General features: G+C 37.6%; 1 protein-coding gene across 1 annotated transcript in view; it reads right to left on the bottom strand.

The window, feature by feature from the left end:
* Positions 1-20,563, bottom strand: part of WDPCP (WD repeat containing planar cell polarity effector) — a 106,364-nt gene that overhangs the window by 35,120 nt on the left and 50,681 nt on the right. Inside the window, 2 exon segments of the mRNA XM_068406821.1 lie at positions 8,061-8,163; positions 13,945-14,008. Coding sequence (XP_068262922.1) covers positions 8,061-8,163; positions 13,945-14,008 — 167 coding nt within the window.

The following is a 20,563-nucleotide window of genomic DNA, read 5'->3' as shown; positions in this document are numbered from 1 at the left end:
AGGAGTTGCAGCAGTCTCATGGCACTGAGATTTAAAGCAAAAAGAAGTCTTGGTGCAGACTAACCAACAGGAAGGATATTTAGGGAAAAGATATTTCAAATAGCTGAAATGAGAGTGTATATTGAAGGAAGAAAAAAGCCATTAATTCTGGATGTACTTACTGCCTTGTATTAGGCACTGTTGATCAGTTTTTCACCAAGACTTTTTCTTAAACAGCCCGTTCCTTTTCTTCTTCTGGCTAAGTTTGGTGCTTTAGAAAGCGCAAGACTGTCAACAGCTATGGGTGGCAAAGCTTACTGTCGGGCCCCGCTGAGCTTTTCCCTACAGCTTTCACCAGAGACACCCTGATTAGAATGTCACCAGCCCTGAGACAGGATTTTAACAGGGAACTTGGTTTTGTTAGGCTGAAAGCATTCAACAAGCACTAACATCAGGTCATCAAACACCTTCGATTTTGTTGTGGGAGTTTTTCAGGAGTGAACTGTCAAGCAGTCTCTTGTGCAGGAGTCTTTGGAGGAAAACAACCTCAACCTCTGATTTTGCCTTGGGCAATTCCATGATATCCCCATTTAAGGGCTTGTGGCATGGCTGGGGATGGTAGTGAAAGAGGAGGCAATAAATAAATAGTCTTTCAACGTTCTTTGTTTGATCAGAAACCAGATGTGCAAAGATTCTCATATTTGCAAGAGTTGGAGCTTCTGCACATGGGAATCTACAGCCTTCTCCTGATGATGACTATGCTATATCTGATAGCTACTTCTAAAACTCACCCACACAGGGAATATTTGGTGATAATTCTTCAGGAGGCCATTATAAAAAGACTTAATGTTGAAATATCGCAATCGAACGTTAAATTGACACCTCGCATCAGCTCACCATTATACCTCTTCTCCAATTCCTCTGCTGTCATGCCGCTGATGTGATGAATTGCAGCCTGTCACATCCCATTACATTACGCAGAACAAACAGGACAAAACACATACCAACTGCCATGCAACTATGTGTTTGCCAACTCTTTTCGGTGCATGGAAAAGCAACCGGTGAATTCCCTATCAGAAAACTAGAGGCTCAAGGATGGCTCTAGGGTGTGCGAGACAAACATGCCTCTGACACACCGTGAACATACAGATATGCAGCTCTCAGCCAGCTACAGCAATTATGAAAGCACCTCCTGTTGTGATTAGTTCTTGCTCTTTCAGAAAAAAAAGTTGCAGTGGATTCTGTGGCTGCTTATGTCACGAAGCGAAATAATTAATCTTGTGCTTGTGTTCAGATTTGGAGCTATTTTTATGACTGGCCAGAGTTCGGCTGTGTATGTGTAAATATAACACCCACTTACGTACACACACACGTGCATACTATGAGATGTGTGAATATACATTATGTGGCTTTTAACTGCAGCCTTTCAGCCTACATGTGGGCCTTTTGAAGCTAATGGGAGATTTACCAGGGGCTTTTTCACAGAGCTGTAGGCAAGACTGGAATCCAGAACACATAAATATTATACTATAATGATATAGTGTAGATCATCTAGTTTGACCTACAGTGAATTAGAGGGCATTAAATTTCATCCAGGTATCCTACACCACGCCAGAAAAACTTGTGTTTGACAAATGCATAAATTGTATTTGGCTAAAACCTATTTCCCAGAAAGGTATTCATTTAGTCTCCATGCAAAGCCACTTTCCATGCATCAATTTCTTTGATAGTTTGTTTCAACAGTTATTTTAACTACGTGTGCTTTTTATTTAAATTTACTTCAGTCTACAGAGTCAGTGCTGAGAAGTCAGATTCCTACTTAAATTCCTAGCTATAATGTCAATGGATACTTGAGTACTGACTTGCTTCTCTTTTCTTCAATGCCACGCCATGGGCATCCCTTCGAGATCTCTTATGCTGAACTACTCTTTATCATGTAACATCCTCACCCAAGGAATATCTCTGTGAATTGTTTTCACTTTTGTAACTTAACTTCTCGACATGTTGCCAGGGAAAATAAGATGTTTACTTGGTAATTAGTGTCATCTATTCTCCACGCATTCTCTTGTTAGTAGAATAAATACAGATCAGACTCAGACAACTCCTTTCAATTTTTTGTTCACAAACCAGTTATAGTATGTGGCTATAGATACAAAAAAATAACTTCCTAAAGCTGGCTCTTCCAGTTACTGATTTTCATTTTTTTCTACTCAACATATCGCTTAAAATGAAGGCAAAAAATGGTTAATCTATGACTTCTTGGTAAGACTGTTTCATATTAAATAGGCATAATTTTACTGCGACAGATATTACAAAATATGAGGATCATTAAAATTAAAATATGAAGGAGAATAGTGTCTTCATTTCAGGCATATAGTGGTGCCTTTTAAATCATGTTCTGTAGTGAGCAAGAATATGTCACGATAAAGAAGGGAAAAAATGGAATGCCATGATTATTCTAAAACTTGACACAAAACTATAAATCCCTTTCAAGTGAAGATATACAGATCTTTGCGTAGACCTCTGCAGCTAAGCAAACCAGCTAGCCTTTGATGTACTTATAATTATTAGGGGCTGAGGATTATGTCTTCAGGCAAAGCTGTCTAGCAGTGGGAAGGTATAGATCAAAACTGACATCATGACACAAGCAAGCAGAAAGGTGAGATGAGGTGGAGCCAAAAATAGTTTGGCATTACTATAGACCTTAAGTAAAACAAACGAGTCCACTTCTCGAAAAGAGCACAAGGAGGGAGGTAATTAGTGCCTGTAACCTCTCAATAGAGTAAAATCCTCACTACTAGTTGGAAAATCAAAAATGTAATTAACAAAAAGCTAAATATCAGAATAAAGAAGAAGATTCAGCAGATCCACTTAGCTACATAGGAACATGTTACACTCCCAATGAGGCAGGTGTGCCAGGCCATGAATTCAGAACTACCACTGCAACAGGCTTCCATGCCAGGAGTGCTGAGTGCCACTAGGTCCTCTTGAAACCAGGGGACTCAAGCAGTCTACATCAAGTAAAACGTCCTTCCAGACCAGGCTCTTTGTCATTTTTTTTTGTAGAGGGCAGGAGACCTGGTAATGCCAGGCCTACACATGAGCTTGTTACTTGCTAAAATCCCCATACAAAGCCCACTGAAGATGGTGGAAATCTTTTAATTGTGTTTAGTGGGCTCTGTATCAAATGCTGCATGTGGCTTGATAGGTGCAAGAGAGTGTACACATAAGCACAGTTAAATCACTTAAAATTACCATGGATCTTCAAAGACACTCATCCTGTGTGGCACAAAATTTAAAAAGTGCTTGTGGAAACTAATTTCTTGCCATAGGTTAGCTGCCAATCATACTTAAAAAACATTTTTCTTTAAAAATGTTTTTCTGGCTCTCTGGGGAAAAAGTCACATTATTAGAAAAATAAAAGCAAAGGATTTGATTTCAGAGGTTTTGATTGACTTCAGCTGAAAATCTAAATAAATAAATAGGAGATCTAACACTTACACTGAAGGGAGCAGAGCTCCAAGAAACTGTAGCATAAACAGGTGTCCCCTGAGTCTTTCCATATCCATCTGTGTATTGGATAATACCTTTTAAGCATGCCATAAACATGTTATACAGTGAAATAAAAATCATGCCACGAAATAAAAGGCCAAGATTCTCAGTTAACTTGAAACTTGATAGCAAAAGAAAGATATGTGGGCCAAGGAAGAGTAGGAATGAAGAAGGCTTTGTCATCAGCTTCAGAGAGGGTACATGAGGGTAAGGAAGAAGTCTGTTGCTTGATAGATGAAAGAAGTCATTATGGATCAGAAGAGGAACAAACGTTATCAACCAGGCTAACGCAGAGCCAGAGAAGGTTACAAAAACAGGGGGACAATTCTAAACACGGTCTTGAAATGCAACCAGGCTTGCCAGGACTGTCAGGAATAGGGGAAGATGTGAGTAAATTACAAGTGCTTTGGAGGTAGCAGACTGTATGCAAGACCAGACTGGTATGTCAGACACACTGAATGGAAGACAAAACACTACAGTATGTGTCATTATTAATTATCACAAAGAACATGTAAGCCATTCAAAATAAAATACTCACTCTCACAGAACAAAGAAGTAGTGAATAAATTCTCCACTTAAGGTTCAAACTGGTGATGTTCCTTGCCAGTAAGGTGAAACATTTAGGGCCCCTACATTTTGAATGTCATTTTATGAACAGTGTGGGAAATTAGACCTCAGTTTCTGTGAGAACTGATAAGATTTCCTATCTCACTTACAAACATCATGGAATATTTCCAGAAATGTTTTAAAATTCTATTTTAAGTGGAAAAACCTCAAGCGCTTTCATGAGACATTACTTAACCACCAAAATGTTAGTCAGTCCCATCTAGCATTTCAGAACAATGCAATTATCTCAACATCAGTGTTCTTATTAAGATACCTCTGTTAGAAATGTTGCCTAAACATTAGTGTTACTAATATTCTGAATTTAATTCTAAGTAGAAATACAAGGTTTCCCAATTTGCCTTTCAACTATGCAGCAGTTATCTGTCTTGTCATAACATGAATCCCATTTAGGTGAAAGCTATTGATTTGAAGGTTAAAATCATCTCGCTAGGCCCTAATGTAATTTGTTGGAAGTTGGCCTTGGGAAACTTTCTGACACTGACTACATATGCTCTTCGTTGGATATTCATTGAGCAATCAATGATGTCTGAAAGGCTGAGTTCTTCACCTTCGTGATCATTATTAGTTATGGCATTTCTTCACAGGCTGTGCCATGTCAGTTCTTTGCAACTCAAGTTTTACATTAGCAACCTACAGTTTACAGCACTGAACAGACGCACTCTTCCACCATGGACAATATTGTTCCAGGAGCGTATATATGAGGTTACATCCATAAACAGAATTTATTAGTAACCTACAAATATTGTTAATATTGAAGAAAGTCCTCTCTGTTTTAATCAAGTGAAGTGAGGTGCCCAGCATACATTTTAGGCAAGGCTAAATGAGAACTCCCTGATCTTGTTAAGGAATTCATAGATCTACTATGGAAATAATTCAACAGAAAATCTTTGGCAGAGGAAACCACAATATCTATGGCCAAACTACTATGCTCTGAAGGTCTACAGGTGATTTTACCGCATGCACCCAGACATTCTTAGCTTTGAAGGTGGCTCCTTCAAAACAGTGTGTAGCAAACCGCAATCATGTGAGGAACTGAGAAGAGCCAAAATTCAGAAAATTTTAAAATAATCAATCTATTTTTAGTTTTATCTTGACACAAATCTTGATCTATGTGAGAAATCTACCAATGATTACAGAACTCTGGATGACATTTATAAATTTCAGCTGAAATGATATTGTCGTTCTACATTACTTGTAGGAGCTTGAAACTTTTCCAAAAGTCTGAGTTTGAAATATATTATGTTTGAAGTGAACCCTGTACACAGAAATATCTTGACGAATTAAATATATCTGGGGCAAGATGGAGCACTCTCAAGGGCTTGGGAACCAGCCAGGAGCACTGACTCACGTTATTTTCAGGTAGTGTTGAGTTGAGTTTTGGGGATGGGCTAGCTCAGGAAGTATCATCAGTTGTTGATATATGAGAACGGTTCACATTTGCACTATTTAGGACCAAATATTATACTGTAATATATATATGAAATATGCTCTAGAGAGGCCAGATATTATTAAGGAGGTGTTCAGTATAACTTGGGATCAATAGCACTGATTGCACCTTGTTGCCTCTGTTTGCTTAGGTTGCTACCTTCTTGTAGAAGCCTGAAGTCGGTGCTTAAGAACTTTGGTGTTTGATCTGGGAAGCGTGACCACTGGTGAACTGAGTGGCTGAAAGCCCCAGAGAGCAGGGAATACATGAAGAAGACTGGGCTTAGGAGATGGTTAGAGGACACAGACTTGTTTGAAACTGCATTTTAAAGCTGCTGGCTCTGGCATGAGTTTTTCTCCCTCTCTCAAAATGTTAGATAACAATAGTAATTTACATATAAAGCACTTGTTATCTTTTGTTTTCACTGGGTCCACAAAGTTCATGCCTTGTGACAGCTTTTTTTGTTAACAGCAGTTTATGAAATAAAAACATCATCAAGAAAGGACGTTGGAATAAAGTATAATAAAACAAAACTTGTGGTTGAGATTTCATGTGTTTAAGGTGAGATCCAATCTGCAGTGAAACGAACTCATGGGAGATTCCTGTTTATTTTCATATGAAATGAATTGGATGCAAATTCATTACTGTTTATAGACTGAATCTCAGTGACAGTTTGCCCCAGGGGCATCGAAAAGTATTTTAAATCATTCTGATAGTTAATTATTCAGCAAATGAGAACACTTTAAAGACTTTATCATATAAAATGACTTTAATAATTTATGCTTACAAGGCATTACAGAGGTAACTGTAGGACGGATCTGAAGGAGGGGAAGACTCTGTGCCTGCACATTTATAACTGAATTGTAGTAACATGTGTATTACACCTGATATGTAAGACATTTGTGATCACCTCAGGTTTCTTACCTATCCTTCTCTTTGTGTATATGTCTATAATACTATATAAGGCTCTCAGTAAACTTAAATACTTAAATTTTATACTTAATAGCCTAACTTCAGGCATGTAGTAATAGCATTAGTTTGCAAGGAAATGAAGACACAGATTAAGGCTTAAATTTTCTGGATTAAGTGTAAGAGAATAGGTAATGATCAGATACAAGTCTTGGGTATCTTAGTTGTATTAGGTGAAGAGGACAACTACTTAAGAAGTAAGGGAAGAGAAAGAAAGGAGATATAACTGTACACTTTAAAGAGTGCCCAGTAACAGATGACCTAAACAAATGTCATTTTTGGCAATTCTAGTGATGACAGGACTTGTCCAAAGGCCCAGTTGTGGTGCAAAAAGTGCTCAAAGTGATTTAAGCTTGCAAGTGAAAGACCCTGAAGGAAAGAGTTCAGGACAGGCACTGCTTGATTTCTACTCTGCTGGAGAGGGAAGAAGGTGATACTGTATTGCATAGCCTTGAAAGTCATGGATTTATACAATATATACAAATAGCCACATAAACACACATACCTGCTCTCTGCATTTCTATATATTTGAATGGCATTTGCTTGAATGCTCTGGGTAAACACTGAGACGTACAGTTCTAAAAGAATCCTATGTTACCCAAGATCTCAAAGGTTTTGTGCCTCCTTCTGAATTTTAATCATATTCTACTTCTTGGCATGGGACAAGGATAAAAGCTCAGTGATTTCCTCTAATATTCAAAGATGCAGTAGAATAAGCAAAACAGCACTGTGCATATTTTATACAAACATGTGTTCTTTTTTTTCCCTTTGTCTACTTTCTCTCTGCTGGAGGTCAGCTACCTTAGACCCCTTCTGCTTGGTTTGTGCTATAGGCCTGAAATCCAAATGGTCTACATATTTGCATACATCTCTTCATGACAATTCAGAGGAAACGCAAGGAAAAAGTGAATGAGTTATGAGTTCCCCTGCCTGAAAAGTTGTCTGTGTTTGAGCTATTAGTCTAACCCTGCAATTTTTGCATTGATATTCCTTATGGAACAGCAAGAATCCCACTTCATGCCAAGCTGTTATTTTAAAGCCAGGATCTGAGCCTGTGTTCACATCAGTAAATGTTTCATCCGAGTGCTGCCAAAGTACTCATGATGTGACTCCAGTTATTGGCACTGTGCACGAGTAAATATTTTGAGGTGAATGAGATTGCCATACCTGGCCTTTAACGATGATATGCACAAAGATTTTCAGATTCAGTCCCTTACCTCTTGCACTCAGTTCAATTTGTACAGCCTGAACTTTTCTATACAGCCATAGTATAAATCTTTTTTGCTTCGTAGCTATTACATTGACACAATTCTCACGTGGGTATTGAAAGGCAAAGCTACGTTATTTTTATAAGCCTACCTCTTTAGTTATGAATAAAAATAGTGTCTCGCTTTCAAAGAAAACAATGCAATCGAAACGATAACCCCCCTACAAATATAACACGGTGTTGTACAGGACAAGTATTGATTAAAACAAAAAGGGCTTTTTAAACACCATTAATTCTTACCAATTCCAGTAGTTATTGATTCTGCATCAATGTCATTAGCCTTTTTCTTTGCCACTTCAGCTAGTGCCAATTCACCCTTATCTAGAGCAAGGTAATGGATGTCCTTTGGAAATAAAAGAGAAAAAAAAAAGATTAATCTAAAATGAATCTCATAGGAGTAACAAAAGGGATTTTGAAAGAAAGAGGTTCTTTTATTATTTAGATCACAAACACAGATGGAACTGATGAACCTACCATTACATTTTAATTCCCTCCGAATGCAAATTTATTATCGTATTTGTGCTGTTGAATACAGCAATGAATAAAACACTGACCAATCACGCACTGATAAAAGTGAAGCTATTGACTCAGTGTATGAAAGAAACCAATCTGTCTGCTTTTAAGGTAACTTCTGTTGGTACAACACGAATTAAAAGAAGGTTGATAGGAGGTATCTCTGTGTAAACCAGATCTGAAGTACTGGAACTCCTCTGGCTGACAGCCACTATTTGAAATGTGTTAAGGTTTCCACTTAGTACATGAGTTTTGGTGTAAAGCTCTTTGGGGATAAATTTTTGTTTGGAGGTTGTCATGTTACACTTACTGTTCTTTGAGTAAGGTGATGGTGGTCCTCCTTGTGCTGATATTGGAGGTAATAAGAGCAACAACGGTTGCTCAATGGTTTTAACACTCACACAGGTGACATGATTCCTTGGACCACAAAGGGCTTTCAAAAAATGCTGTCTAGCATGAACAGTTGCCAATGCTCTGGATCTAGTACTTAATCTAGGGTTAAAAATCAGAGGGCTGCAGCAGGTGTGTATCATTACATGCTGAATTGCAAGGCTTTTCATTGTGTGTTAACCTTTGAGGTGAAAACCACCTGTACTACATACAGCACAATTTGTGGGAGAATATATTCCTACTGACAAATTACAGTCTCACTGCTCTTGGTTTTGGCCCTTGAAGTAAAGTTGCATCTTTGACCATTAATAAAGAGACAATTAACTCCCTTCTCCTTTAGCCTCATGGCCACAGGCTGCTCTGTGCATGAACTGAGACATATGAAGTGAGGGAAGCCTGAGAACAGTTGGCAAAGTTTTCTTTCCCCACTTCTTTGCTGAAGATGTCATTTGGTATCCAAAGATTTAAGTCATTCCTGGCCATTGTTCTGCAATCTATCTGCATGTAGGAATTTAAAGGGAAAAAGAGTATTTGCTGGAAATACTGACCTCTGCATACCATAAAAGCAACTATATTCTCACTAATGCAGAGGATTTCAGGTGAAACTGTCCTCGCTGTGAATTTACTGCCACCTTCATCAATACGACAGAAACTCTTACAGGAAAAAGTGACCTTACTCTAGGAAGAGAAGTTAGATGAAAAAAAGTGAGAGTAATAGTGCTAGGAGAAAAAGATGCTGCTTTTATTATCCTCTCATTTAATAATAATAATTTAAAAAATGAAAACAAAAATAAGAAGCAAACTGAGAATGTTAGGGAAACTGAGACTGATTATGCAGGAAAACCTGGTACTGACTTGCAGGATCCCAACAGTCTGCAGGAGACAGCAACATTTTCTTATTACAAACACAGGTGTGACTTAAAAAATGTGCAAGTGTCTTGGAGCAAAGTAATGACTCACGAACTTGCTGCGAACTCTGTAGTTCCTCCTTTGTAGGTCTAACATGGCTGTCAGGAGAAAAGGGCCTGAGTAGCAAGGTATGATTTCTATGAAGATTAAACAGTAGATATTGTCAGCTTACTTAGATAACAATAGAAAACCTAAGGGCTCTTGAACAAGTCTGAACTTACAAAGATTTGAATGTATAGGCAGATCGTGTTCACTAATTTAAAATACATTCTGACTATGCTTAATGACTGTCTTTTTGTAGTTTAAACTAAGAGAAGTATTGTATACTTCAATGCAACTTTAAATAACAAACTTGGGGAGAGGATGGAAACAACTGCAGAGAATGACAAAGTTCTTTCAGTCAAGAAGTTGTGCATGCTGTGTGTATCCAAACATCTGTTACTTTCAGACCTTGTTTTTGCCCATGTTTTCTGTTTTGAGTAAAGAAATGTAAAGATGCTACATATCCATTGCTAACTAACAGGGACCTTCTAAGAAATAAAGATATAGCAGTAGGCTGGTAAGTGGCTTTCTTCATGGTCCTTCAAGTTGCTGTCATAAAGAATTAAAAAAAAAAATAGCTCTTGTCTCTATCTCTAAACAAGCATTAGAAACAAAAGATTACAGACATAAAAACTCCTAATTAGACAATTTCAGATCAAATTTAGGTGTTCCTCATCCAAATAAGCCAGCAAAACTGGATTTTTCTAAGAATGTATAACTCTCTGAGTAGAATAAAACTAGAAAATAAATAAAAGAGAAGAAACACTGGATTACAGGGTGCCTTAAAGAATGACAGAAAAAAAATAATTAAATTAGCTGAATATTCATTACAGATTTTTTCATACAATTATCTAAGAATTTATCAATCCAAAGATCACGTCCCTCTCAAAAACAATGGTGACAATAAAAACAATTTCCAGCTGCTTATCAGGAGTTTGCTGAAAGGGTTCTATTTTATCATTTAACAGTTTGATTACTTTTTGGACTACTTCCTTTTTACCTTCATCTTTTTAATTCACAGAGCTGGCCCTCGGTGAGCAGAAGTCATTTGAAACACTGATGTGCATTTGTCTATAGGATATTTCTGGGCAAAATTCCAACGTTTCTTCGAAACATGCACTTTCCTCATCAGTGTATCACCCAAGATCTGACAGTTTTATTAAAGTGTCTTTTCCTTGCATTTTTTGCTACCTTTGGTACGTGGGATGGCCTTTTGAATTTTCAGCAGCTGAGAGCTGGGAGCATACTACAAAAGGATTTCAAGCTAACAACCCTTCTATTGCTTGATCTTTTCTGTCACAGATTGGATCAGTCACTGTCCAATAAATGTAGCTGTTGTTCATGATATTATGTCCTTTTCAGTTTTATTTTTTTATTGAACTTTGTAGGAGATGATAATAATTGATGGACTTAGATGTGACGTGAGGGTAAAGCTTATGGAGAGACACAGCAGTGTATGTGTGTCTTGTTATGGCATCATACTAGTGACGCTATAGCTACAGGACTAACTTTTAAGCCTTTTTTTTTTCTTTTTCATTTCTGTGAAAGAAATTAAGACCTCAGATAGCATTCTCTCAAACTTCTTTGCAATCTCAAAACAAATAACAAGAATGCTGCAGAGCCCTGCTTGGTGAAAGAGATGCTGAGGATAAATTCTCCAAGACATAGGACATTTCCTTAGAAGTCTCAGGAAATGGGTATTCAATGTTTGCATCCTCCTCAGCCTCTGTTATATCTGCTCCTCTCTATCCTTTCCTTTTTTCTTCCTTCTCTGTTTCCCTTTAATAAACAGAGTTTTTCTTTCTCATTTCGCTTATGTCATCAGATATCTCTTTGGTCTACTATTTCTTCTTGAAATCCCATTAAAGTAACTGGGAATAAGGTGATGTGACTCCTACAGCCATCTGAGGTTTTATAAATGGATTTGGCTGGTCTGTAAAACAACAGTTCAAATAATTCACCTATATATTAGTTATTCCTACTGCACATAATGATAAATGCTTTCAATATAGGTAAACTCAAGTTGTATGTTATTAATTGCATTTTGACCTATATAAACAATATATACAAATCATTCAGTGTTAAGCAGAAGTGAAGGATGCACAAACCTTGCTTAGCAATAATATTGTTATACTAATACCTAGAAGGATGGTAAGTTTTCAGGGAAGAGGTGATCTAATTTCCACACAGTATTTAGTGCAATGAATCCCAATTCCCTAGAAATTAACATGGCACAAATAAATACTTTTTATGACCTATACACCTTTAAACTTCTTGAGCCGTGTACTTAGTAGTCTTGCAGCAGTGCCATTGTTAGCTTATTGTAAAGTTTGTTCATTAGTACCTTACTTAGGAGAAGAATTAGCAAAAGCACATTTCCCCAGAGGAGGCAGCGAGTTAACAGAGGATTCAAAGAGGCAGGTGTGTGTGCGCTGCTTTTTGCATAATTTAAGAGGAAACTATGAGGACTCTCAAAGGTGATGCAAGGAGAACAAGGACAATATAGAACTGGTTTCGCTCTCACAGTAATGTAAGCCAGGAGGAACTATGTGGAAATATATATTTATGTTTAAGAGCATTGGTGAGATGGGAAATGGAGAGTAGGTGTTGAGAGAGGAAAGGGAAAACAAAGAACAGATGGAGCTAATTTCTCTGTGAACATTGAAACTCCTCTTGAAGAAAGTCGGAGAGCCTTTTTGTTGAGAGGAGGACATGTTACCACTTGTGGAGCCAGGTACTGACAGTCCCTCCCTCTTGTTAGCAGCTTTGCACCCATCTCTTGACCCAACACTTGTGTTCCCCACCCTGGGACAGAAGTGGTCCCTCAGTCCTGCTGTCACCAGAGGGAAGGAAAGAGAAAAAGATCATGTAGGAAATGCTCTCATCCATGTGAGAGAGCAAGCCAAATGCTGGGTCATTTTTTCTGCCAGAATGGCTGAAATTACTCAGGGAGAATTTATTATCTGTATGGTGTGAGAGTCCCCGACAAAAAGCTGTAACCTGCTGCAAGCATGTTACAGTCTGAATCTTACACATGGCTGCAGCAGTGCTTAGATTAATTAGGTATAAAATTTGTATTGTAGAAGTTACATTCAAGAAAAAGAGAAAAAGGAAAAAAATGAGCTAAAAAGAGGAAAAATCAAGGAGAGTAAACACAAAACATGCAATGAATTTCCTAAAAGTCTGACACTTCCATCACATTCTTTTGATGCATACTTAGAAAAGTTTATCGCAGTATTCACATCTTTCTAATTAGATGGAACAAGCCAGATGATTAGAGCCGTGAAAAAAACATCAAAAGGTTCACATAACTTTTTATATAATTAGAAGGGAATTTTCATAACCCATAAAAGCAGGATTTAATTGTGTAATTTAACATACACTTTAAATATCAAGATCAAACTAGCAGGGCAAGTGACTTAATGGGATAAATGATATTAACATCTAGTGTCAAAGCTTAATTTAAACAACAGAATGTCTTCATTATGCAAAAGAGTCAAGCAAATGAATCGTTCAAAGGGCCTTTTTTTCAACAAGCCCCTTTCCTATTGTTTCTTTGAAAACAATAAAATCAGCTGTGGAGCAGCAACATGCTGAGAGACTAGGAAAGCACGATTGGCTTTGTCCATCTGACCTCACTGTGACATTGTGGTGCAAGATCTTATAAAACAAGAGCCTCCTGCAGAGCTCACACAGAGGACCTTTTAAGAGCTGGTTAATTTTACTTTTGTAGCTAATTAAATGGGAGGGGGCAGAGAGTGCATGAAATGTAAAAACCCTTGGGTTGATGCTGCTGAGCTTTGTTGTTTTAAAAGTACCTGTAGAAGCGTTCATAATTTGTCACTTTTCACAAAGCCCTAAGAGACGAACTAAGACCATTCAGGATCCCCAGGATATGGCCAGTTCTTGTGTCCAAGACTCAGCAGCTGCACTTCTTAAAGGAAGAGATTAGAAACGTATAAGCTTATTAGAGTGGAAGATGACATCCACCAACATCAGGACAGATGAAGAAGGGGAAAGTTCAAAAACATATACATTAATTGCTGGAAAATAAAGAATAGCCTTTAGGCCATGCTAGGGAAAACGTCAATGACCCTAAAGATACTCAATTCCTATTGACGAGTTTCATGATGGCAAAGGGCAAACCAGGTAGAATAGTTCTGTCTTCAGTATGTGTCTAAGACTGCAAATGACACAGATCCATTTTAATGTGCACAAAAGCTGACAACTAACATCCTGACAACAGCCTCTGTCTCCAGAAATGACTCACCATAAACAGGTCCCGAGCACCTATGTCAACAGCTAGCAGAAATGCTTTTTCAAATCTCTGATACCTGCAAGAAAAAGGGAACATGTCACTTGCTGAGGATAATTTAAGAGCTGCATCAAATTTCGTTAATGGGCAGATGAAGTCCTTCAATTCTCATCAAAAGTGATGCCAAAGCTTTACTGGGGAAACTTGATAGGCTCACACTCAGATTGCAGAACTATAAGGTAGGACAGTGACTACCCTTAAACTTCTTCATCATTTAAAACCTTCAGCAAGTGTTATGTTCAGTATTGAGTCCCATCAGATCGAGTTGAATATGAAGGGAGCTGAAGGTACTGTAGATCTTAACAAACTGATCCTTTGAAAGACACCAGCCACAACACAGATAAATGCTATCCCCAATAACATTGGTAGGAACCTCAAAATCCCCTACAGAAAAGAATAATCCCAAATCTCGTAAGACTTCAGAGGTCCTTGTAGAAGTTTGCATTGAGTTTTGTCCTCAGAGACCCCTCAATACAGCTCTCTGAAGATGATAATCCAGTTGAGTCATGCTAAACAGTCATGCATCCCCAGGGACTGAAAAAAAGGTAGGGGGTAACACTGCTTTGCCTCCTAACTCCCTCAGCCCCGTATTAGCACAGACTTCTGAGAGTTTTCTGAAGATCCTATGGTGAAGAAGATTGTGTCAATGAGGTAAAACAAGGGGAAAAAGAGCAAAATTCACAAGCAAAAATTACCTCTAAATGTGCTCTAAAAGGCACCACCTGAGTAACACCTAGAGATGCAGTGGAGCACGAAGGGAGCAGTGTGGATGTGGAACTTCACCTTTACCATTAACCCAGGAGGGCTGTGTCACAGCATACTGAGACCATTACTTTGGAGGGTTGAGGGCTGAACAACAGCTCCTTCCATTTGTAACGACACGAACTGCCACCTTCTTCCTACCCAGAGACTATACACCATCTCCTGGCAATTACAGCAAATACCTACATAGGATGGAGATACTGTGGAAGGCTGTATATACCCTTTTGTTTGCAATCCTTGGGAATTCCACAGAAGCAGGAGGAAACAAGCCATCCATCAAAAGCTTTCTGAGAATATATACAACATTGCACTGGCAAACACTAATCACAATGGGAAATTTTGCATCTCTTATACTAGATGTAGATAACCACTATGTCACAATCACTCTGTACTGTGAGAAAGTGATTCTATCTGTACACCTTTGCTTCTACTGCATGTTTTAAACCGTTTAAAAATACCTACAAAAATAGATTTGGTGATTATTTTTAGATATGCGAAACAACAAAATACCCCAGTTTTACTTCAGTTGTAAAGTAAAAGATTGATTCCTTATAGAACGATTTCTGTATTTTTCCCATTACTGGTAAAATTTCCTCCTTTTCATCTGTTAACAATTTCAACAACAGATCAGTTGTAGATGCTTGAAGACTGGGAAGGAGATTACTTCTTCACCCCAATGGGGAAAAAGCAGCATTGTGATTTCTCAGTGTTAGAAAGGTGTAGTTTGTGCTTACTCAATGAATATTGTCTGACAGCATCATATGGATGCCCGTATTTATACAGTTCTGTATCTTTAGGGTATCTTAGGAAACAGTGGGCAATGCTGTAGCCAGCAGGCTAGTTTGAGCACAGGGGAAACACTGGAATCCTCCTTCCCCTTGGCAGGTGAAGGAGTCCCAGATGATGTACCATACTGGGATACCTGCTTCTGGAGAAAACCTAAGCGGTTTTTCTGCCTCCCTCTTGCTACAGCCTTACTACTCTCTTCACTTTTACTGCACACTTGGAATGATTCAGCAGATTGCGAGATAGAGCCGCGAGGACTTTTCCTCAAGGAATAACATTCGTGACAAGATGGCATAATACGTTAGCTTAAGCAGAAAAGGAAATGCACTCTCCAGGTGAGGTTCCTCAGAGCTGGAGTGGGGAGTCCTTTCCTCCCTAAAGCTAATCTCCCTGCTATGTCTTCCAAGCACTAATTTGCAGCTCTCCTCACATAACCTGTTTATGGGAGAGGAAGAGATGAATTAAGGTTAACCTCTTGAACACTGGGGAACAGGTAGTGCACCACCGTTTTATCATGCACATCTATGTATCTGAAGCTTTTCAACATCCTTTCTATGAAGGATTTTCCACTAAAACACACTGTGTTGTAATGCTGCTTCTGAAGCTATGCTTTAATTAAGACAAATAAGTACATGTTAAAATATGTGTATCTTGAACAGCTATCATGTATATCTGTTTCTGTCACATTTTTCTTTTCAATTATGGATTAAATATACATTCTTAGTACTTAGAGGGGAAATTGGAAACCTAACAGAAACCGGCTATACAACTAGCTAAAAAGAATGTCTGCATCATTATTTTGTTTTTCCAAAGTTATAACTATACAGACTATTTGAATGACATTTGCTTCAGCCAAGGCAAAAATGCCTGCAACTGAAAAATGTAAAGTAACTTTTTCATTTGATTGACCTGCAGAATAGAATCATGGCCTTAAAGCTGTCATTTCTTTGCTGTTTCACAAAGATCTATTTTTTTTTTCTTTAATCAACATACACACTTCAGTGTCATTATGTCTCCTATCCATAAAACTGTGAAGTTAGTTCATTATTTTCAGATCTGTACTGAGGGAAAAAAGTGGGGAAAAAAAAGACTATCCAAGAAAAGCTCTTCACAAAACAAAAGAGCTGGAAATAACAATCACAGATACTTCATAAATTATTATAAATGGAATTGCTTTAAAATAACTTCAAGGTTTCAAACAAGAGTGACAAGTTTGCATTACTTAGGCAAACAGTATTAAATCACTCAAGAATGTCCAGGGTTTTTTGAACTAGCTTTACTAGAAGGTACTTGTTATTTTGAATCTCTTTGGCATGGAAGTTTTGTTGTTTTTATTCTACAAGAACAATTAGAGAGAGTCCTGTACAACATGAGACTGACCTCAAGCTAATAATGTCAGTTTTATAGGCATGTTTTGTCGTGGGAAGACCTCTTGCTATTGCTAGCACACTTCACTTACAGTTTATCAGCTCCTCTAACAAACAACCAACCAACCCCCAAGCAAAATGCCCTCCCTTTTGTTCTTGTGCTACAATTACAGGGTACAATATTTACTTTCTAAAATGGCATCTACAGCTTACTGGTCTTGAAGTGAGTGTCTTTCCACCCCTCCCTCCACCTTGTTATTGCTTGCTTCACAATAACTCCAGCAATCAAGACTTATATGTCTCTTGAAGAAGAGAGATAAGGAAATCTGCCTGCAAACCATGAAGTTCAGCCACTTGTTTGGTCAAAGTGACAGCCAACAGAAATATGACCTTTAAGATTAAAACTCTCAAACTGCGATTAACTATATAGGACAGATAGGAAAACACTTCCCTGCAAGCTGTTTAGAACATACCATATTAAGTTCAAATTCTCATATAATAAAATAATACTGTTATTATGTGCACTTACGCAACCTTTCTATGTATCCCATAAAAATTTAAAAAGATGGCTATTAGCATGTCTGTTGTATGGACAAGGAAACAAAGGGGAAACGTGAGTGATATGACAAGGGTCATATCGTCGGGGCAGAGAAGAATCCAGACCTGCCTTCCATGGTGCAGTGGCAGACCTGCTGCCTTCTTGTATTTTGAGAATATGACTTAACCGAAAAGATGCTAGGAAAGCATTTTATTTTTAAATAAAATATATCAGTAATAAAAAAATATAATGCTCTCTATTAACTTCAGAGAGGCTATTCGTTTCCCTGGCATAAATAAAAAGAGAATCAAATGCCCAAGGTTTCCTCTTGTTGGATGTTCCGAAATAAGGTGATTTTAAATACTGTAGATCACAACAATGTGCACAGATTGCAGCCTGCGAAGAAGGGAAAAGAAGTCTCTTCAGTTTTTATGAGAGGTTCTACAAATACATCAAAAGGCAGAATTTTGTCATCTGTATTCCACAACACCGAAATTGAATGTGGCCACTTACAGACAGAAATACATTTTTCAGGCTGAAAATGGTCAACTTGAAAATATTTGTAATATTTACCCATAATATTAAAACATCTCATAAGAAGTCTAAGAACCAGGGAAAAAGACTCATGTGGAGGCAGGAGGAAGGGAAGGGAGAGCGAGCTCATGCAAGCAAGAGAGAAATACAGTGCAAAAAAGATGGAAACATTTCTTTAGGGACTAGTTACAACCAACAAGCCTTCTTAGACATGCCCATCGACCATGTAAGCATATTCCTTGTGCTGGGCTGATAAAGGAGGGCTGCAGCAGTTTTTTTTCCTTGTCTTCAATAAGGGTACACAACATTTAGAAAATAATCTGCAGGGGAAAAGCTGTGGCACAAATAATATTTATAAGGCAATCTTTTTTAACGGAAGAAATTTCAGAGTCATCCTCATCTCACAGTCCAATCAAGGGCGATATGCATTCAAAAAGTGAATATTAAATATGCACTGAGCAAACAGAACAGGAAAAAAATGAATATTGAAATAATTTACATGTAATCAAACTACACTGAAATTAAGTTTTAATTGTTCAGTATTCTGTGATGCATATGCAGATTTTAAAGTATTCAGAATATCAATCAAGTGTTTACTTACATCAAGCAATTGTATTTAAGCATACAAAACAGATGATGGAAATATGTTCAATCAGCTACAGCTCCCAACATTTACTGCAGAGTTTACATGATCACTTTTAATTCAGTTATTTCATTTAATATTTCAATTTAATAGCACATTCTTTCATTCAATTTCTAGGCATCTTGCCCATTTCTCAAACACAATAATAATAATTATTCATAAAAGGAGCTGTTTCCCATAAGTTCTCATATCAGCAATTTTTGGAACAGAAATCATTTTCATGCTTTTTTTTTCTCAAAAAATGTTGTTATTATCTGAAATAGTTTCCTTTTAAATTAGACAATATTAAAATAAAGAACAATGTCTGTAAAATGACTCTGCACCCTATTTCAATGGAATTCTAAGCCAGAATAATTAGAGACTATCAGGTTAAAGAATGTAAAAATTGTGTGGCTAGGTTGCTAAGTGGTTGATTTAAATGGGGACAGATTGGTTTTCAATCAGCTGTTGAATATAACACTACTGATTTAGATGTGTAGCTGTATTTCAGAATACAGCTTCACAGCCCATTTAAAAAACCTTGGCCCAGGGCTTAAGTTCTTACATATTTCACATGAAAAATATTGATGCGTAATGAAGTCAGCACATCCTTAAACTGACAACCCTGAAATTCTATTGACCTTCAAAGAAATATTTTAAAATAAAATTTCAGTAAATGCTGAAGACTTGGATTGCTATGTAACTTTTCATCTAAAAATTATAGGATTAGTCAAAGATTTATATCCTTCATTTTATAGAGAACTCTGTAATACTGGCGCTTTTCTTAGAGTTCCTGGAGAGGAATAAATACATTAAGATCTCTCATTTCATTAAAAAAACAAAAAAACTTTAAACAAAAGTCAACCAAAACCTGATACAATTTTACCCTAATGAGTTCAGTAGGACACCTTATTTTAAATAAGACAGTTGCAGAGAAAATCAGACCACTGAATGCAGCCTGAAGACCAGGAACTCTCCAAAGAATCTATATTTCCCTCTATCCCCAAACTGTGAGTTTGTGTTTCAGAATCTCATGATTTCAGGGTCTTGGTCTCATAATTTTTGAATTTACTTGATACTCTCATATTATTTGCTTGGATAATAAATGTGGAAAACAGACTACCCCTGATACTACTGATCTCCTTTGGCAAAAATCAGTTAACTGCTGGGTATTAGTTTACTGCAGCTAGACTATTGCAACATCAATGTATGTGCAAGGGCATACCAAAAGTTTCACGTATCACAATCGTAAATCAAACCTTAACTGCTGGTTTTAAAAAGAAAACATTCTGTGAGCAGCAAAGAGTACTGTTGATTAGTTTCCTGTACTTGCTCCTATACAGGCCTCAGCACAGTAACTCTACCTGTTCCCTACGTGCCCTGCCAACATATGATCCTTCTCCCAGCAGGGTATACTCAGCTCCCTCCCAACAGTGGTTTGAGCAAGAGGCAACGTAGACTGTGTTTGGTGTTAAGCAGTGCATGTCTCGATTGGCAGAATGTATATTGGCTGAACTTTTGCTGTAGCTTTTGGGGATGGAGATAATTACCTGCATCCTACTTAATTCTAATTGGTTGTTGATTTTCACAAAACTGGTAGGCCTTTGTTTATTTCTGAGACTTCTACCCTCTGTAAAGTTGGTTGAGATTCATCAACGATTCTCTCAGTCAGTAGGGAACTGACAGAAGAATCAATGGATGCATTGGTAAGTTATGACCTCTGAGATGCTAGTGGTATTATTTTGCCAACCTCCTGCTATTATGCTACTAGTTTTTTAGATTATAAACTCTGGAACAGGATATACAAACCTCTGAGGGGGGTCCACAACCTTGTTGCCTTCTAAGATACTCTTTACTCACGAAGAGAAAGTGCTGCAGAGCACACCAAAGGCTAATGGAGAAACAGCCACCGGGCCTATATGTATGAGTCAAGGGGATAATCTTCTAAATTGTATTTTAGATGCA

Source organism: Nyctibius grandis, chromosome 1 (assembly GCF_013368605.1).
Source record: "Nyctibius grandis isolate bNycGra1 chromosome 1, bNycGra1.pri, whole genome shotgun sequence".
Lineage (NCBI taxonomy): Eukaryota > Metazoa > Chordata > Aves > Nyctibiiformes > Nyctibiidae > Nyctibius > Nyctibius grandis.
Note: the sequence above shows the minus strand (reverse complement) of the source record. Positions and strands in the feature narration are given on the sequence as shown.